The sequence below is a fragment of the Lolium perenne genome, chromosome 2 (assembly GCF_019359855.2).
Source record: "Lolium perenne isolate Kyuss_39 chromosome 2, Kyuss_2.0, whole genome shotgun sequence".
NCBI classification, from domain to species: domain Eukaryota; kingdom Viridiplantae; phylum Streptophyta; class Magnoliopsida; order Poales; family Poaceae; genus Lolium; species Lolium perenne.
In genome coordinates, this window is record NC_067245.2 from 236,430,135 (window position 1) to 236,434,244 (window position 4,110).

The 4,110-nt window shown below is 50.6% G+C and overlaps 1 protein-coding gene across 1 annotated transcript; it reads left to right on the top strand.

The window, feature by feature from the left end:
* The first annotated feature begins 1,921 nt into the window (after window positions 1-1,921).
* LOC127321850 (BTB/POZ and TAZ domain-containing protein 1-like) lies at window positions 1,922-3,816 on the top strand. Its single transcript, XM_051350821.2, has 3 exons — window positions 1,922-2,200; window positions 2,324-3,057; window positions 3,421-3,816. Exons 1-3 carry the CDS (start codon window positions 2,099-2,101, stop codon window positions 3,587-3,589), a joined length of 1,005 nt encoding a protein of 334 aa, XP_051206781.1. The 5' UTR covers window positions 1,922-2,098; the 3' UTR covers window positions 3,590-3,816.
* The last annotated feature ends 294 nt before the right edge of the window (window positions 3,817-4,110 follow it).

The following is a 4,110-nucleotide window of genomic DNA, read 5'->3' on the forward strand; positions in this document are numbered from 1 at the left end:
TTGCCGAGTACATATATACGCGCGCGCGAACGAGCGAGATGTGCATGATGATCACAGCTGTACCTGGCATGTGAAGTGAAACTGTACGGCCATCTCGATCTCGTCGTCATCCGGCGCTCTCGTCATCAAGCTGGGATTTCTGCGTCGCGACACAGTTCCCGCCGACGGTGACCCGACCCGGCAGCAAAAAATCAGTCAGTCACAAAATATCACCGCAGGGAACGGACGGTGCCGGTGAGCCCGTTCCGTCCTCTTCGTCGCCCCGAGATCCAACCTCCCCGCGACAGCGACGTGCACGGCGCTCCGGCCGTCTACGGACTACGGAGGCGATGATGGCGAGGCCGTCGGTCTCGGAGCGGCCGGGAGCGCGCACCCAATCACGTACGCCCCGAGATGGGATCCGTCGGACGGCGACCGCTGCAAGTTGCCGCACGTCCCGGCCCATCGACCCTATTCCGGCGACCGCGACGGCGCATGACGTCGCCGTACGTACGGGGGCGGCAATGGCGCCGGCCCCGCCGGTCGGTGGCTGGCGCCATGGCTGGCGGCCGCAGCTCACGTTTAATCGTCCTCCGTACTCCGCCATGTGGATTTGATTCGCTTATCGCGATTGTGTTGATATACTACCACGCCTATCGATCTGTACCACCAACGCTACTGCCTAGCTATCACGTAAATGAAATTTGAGACAAACTATAGATTCTAGTTCTCCACCCTCTCCAATTACCAATATTATAAAATCACACTACACGCAGTATCAGGATCATATTCCATCCTTGTAGGACAATGCCGGTAAGGGAAGTGCTTTGCTTATGGTCAAGTTTTACATGAATAGCTTCGATCCACCCACTCGGCGATGAACTCAATTTATTGAAACTTGCTTAGAGCTAAACTAGTAAATAAACTGAAAAACCAAGAAAAAATGGCGATTTCCTTAATAAGGTAAGACATACTCTCTCCGTCCTAGTTCATAGGGTTTGCGCGTATTTCTAGGTTGTCAATTTGACCAACATAATATTATTTTTATAATATAAAAATTATATCATTGGAAAGTAGAACATCTAAGCTTTCTAATGCTATATATTTTGTAATACATATGTTGTATTATCATCGTCAAATTTACGACCTAGAGATACGAGTAAGCCCTGTGAACCGGGATGGAGGGAGTATCTAAGATTTCTTCTTTGACATTTCCTTTCCTAGACTGAAATAAATGATCTTATTCAGGATTACTAAGAATTCAGTTAGTCAAGTCTATTGCTTCGTAGACACGTTACACCAACATAGGGAGCAATAATCTAGGAGTTACATGGTTCGTGTTACACCTTTCGACAATATTATTTTAGCATGTGGTGAGCGAAAAGTCATTTAAGTCTCATCTACAATATAGAGTAGAAGGCCTCTTTCTAAAAAGTGTTCAGATAAATATTCATGATACAGTTTCATCTCCAACACAGAGTGTGAGGCCTCTTCCTAAAAAAGGATAGGAATTAAGAACTTTCGATCAACACCGTGTTCTGGATATGTTTCGAGACTAAAACGTGTATCCGTGTCAGCAACTCCATCCTCAAAAGGAACAAAATGCCGCAAACAAATTTCGATCTTTTTCGCAACAAAACTCGTGGCGTACACGACGCCTTGACCCGGCCTGGAGGGTGGTTCCCACCGACGGAGATCTGCCCGGTGACTCAGATCCTCCTCCTCCAGCTGGTCAAATCCTCATCAGCCTCCACGCATCACCGCTGATTGGCGGCTAATTATTTCCGTCCAAAATAACACGAGCCGCTAATCCAAGCCGTTGGCTGCTGCTGCCGTCAGTTCCGCAACCGCGTATAGCAGCTGTGCATGCACTGTGCCGTGCGTACATGTCGTCAGCTTCCTTCCTCCGCGACATTTATATAGCTGTCGCTGAGAGCTCCAGACTTCTTCTCATCATTCCTACCTCCCCCCAGGTCGCAACAAGATCCATTGGCTCCGTTTCTTGGCTTTCTCCAGTTCTTTGTTCTTTCTGCGCATCCGGCATCCAGTTCATCATCTTCGTAAGGAGAAATCGGAGACGTAAAGGCGTAACTAAGTAACTAGTTGGAATAAGGGGTCAATGACGACCTCCGCAGGTTTCGAATCTTACCGGGCCTCGCCGGTGGACATGCGTGTCATCACGTCGGACGGACAGAGCATCGCCGCGCACTCCTACGTTCTTGTAAGCCACCTCCCCGGACGTTCACGTTCCTCCTCTGTTTTCCCCGCTGAATTCGGCCGGAATCTTGCGTTGTTATGGTCGAATCGTTGGCTAATCTTGGAATCTGGCTGGCAATATCTGCAGGCCTCCTCGTCGCCGGTGCTGGAGCGGACGATCGACGCGGCGCGGCGCGGATGGGGCGCCGAGTGCACCATCCGCGTCCTCGGCGTTTCCGCCGACGCCGTCCACGCCTTCATCCATTTCCTCTACTGCTCCAAGGTAACGCCTGAGGAGGACGAAGTGGTGGGCGCGCACGGGGCGCAGCTTCTGGCGCTGGCGCACGCGTACCGGGTAGGGTGGCTCAAGCGCGCGGCGGAGGCCGCCGTGTCGGCGCGGCTCACGCCGGACCGCGCCGTGGACATGCTGAAGTTGGCCAGGCTCTGCGACGCGCCCAGGCTGTACCTGCAGTGCGCGCGGCTGGCGGCCAAGGACTTCGCCGCCGTCGAGCTCTCGGAGGGCTGGCGCTTCGCCCGCCGCCACGACGCCGCGCTCGAGCTGGAGCTCCTCAAGCTAATTGAAGACGCCGACCAACGGGAAAATCGGTGGGCGCGCGAGAGGGCTGCGCAGGAGGCCTGTCGGCAGCTCGGCGAGGCTATGACCACACTCGAGCACATCTTCCCCGGCAGCAGCGGCGCCGCCTGCGCGACGGATGGGTGCTCGTGCCGGGGCCTGCAGCTCCTGATGCGTCACTTCTCGACGTGCACGAAGAAGACGGCGCCGGGAGGCTGCGCGCGGTGCAAGCGCGTGCTGCAGCTCTTCCGCCTGCACGCCTCCGTCTGCGACCGGACGGACCAGACCTGCCGTGTGCCGCTCTGCAGGTGAGAAAACGCAGCGAAGAAATACATTTTCACATCTGACAAAATGTCGGTCCTAGATCAGCGATCAAGAACAATGCTGATGACGAGATCCGTGCCCTTTTCCACCAAACAAACCACTTGCTCGATCCCACCGTGAATTAGACATAGCTTTCATCCTTTTCCATGAAAATGACTTCCACGGCGATGACAACGCTAAAATTAATAATTGTACATCCAAATGCAAAAGACAAATCACTTGACCCATACACCTACTATAGATTTTATTTGCATATCCTTATGATCCATGTGGTTATTTTTATTTGTTTACATCCAGTGGTGATATCCTCATGCTCACCTATCAATATGGTTGGTTAATTTTTGTAGGAATTTCAAAGGCAAAACGCAGGCCGAGAAAGCAGACAAGACATGGCGGCTTCTCGTCAAGAAGGTCATTAGGGCAAAGGTGATGTCCTCCTTGGCCAATAGGAAGGTGCCGGAGGTCGTGTCCGCGTCATGGGCGCGGCACAATGGAAGGGCGGCCAAGTTGAGATGAAAAATGCCATTTGGTCATCACCGTGTAGTCTAGATCTTGTCATTACCAACAAAGTGTGTATGCAGTGAATTTAGGTTGTATCGCGTAGTTCTTGTGATACTTACCAAATGGTACTTCAATTTTTAAGGGAGTACCTATTAATTCATTGATTGTAACTTGTAATGGTTAATTAGGATAGTCACGGTTGAAACCCTCTCCTTTATAAATAAGTAAACATTTTGAGACAATTATTAAGTTGGTTTTGGGATGTTATTAAATTTGACTTGTTTGCTACGTTCAAAGACTACCAGGCCGACCTATTTAAGCTCAATTTCTCCTTATAACTTTAATTCCAAAAGAACTTTATGCTAGGACTAACCACAAGGTTTAGGCCCATTGCCTTGACTATTTATTGTTTTAGGATTTTCTCTAAATGTGTTACTAAAAGATTAGGTGGGATTAGTGAAGAACTTTTTGCACCTAATCAAACAACCTTTATGAGAAGACGTTTTTATTTTGGAACAAGTGGTCTCCGCTCATCA

Coding starts and splice junctions, on each gene's coding strand:
- LOC127321850 (XM_051350821.2), top strand. CDS start 2,099: ATGACGACCTCCGCAGGTTTCGAATCTTACCGGGCCTCGCCGGTGGAC. Junction 2,201..2,323: donor CCGCGCACTCCTACGTTCTT/GTAAGCCACCTC, acceptor CAATATCTGCAG/GCCTCCTCGTCGCCGGTGCT. Junction 3,058..3,420: donor TGCCGTGTGCCGCTCTGCAG/GTGAGAAAACGC, acceptor TAATTTTTGTAG/GAATTTCAAAGGCAAAACGC.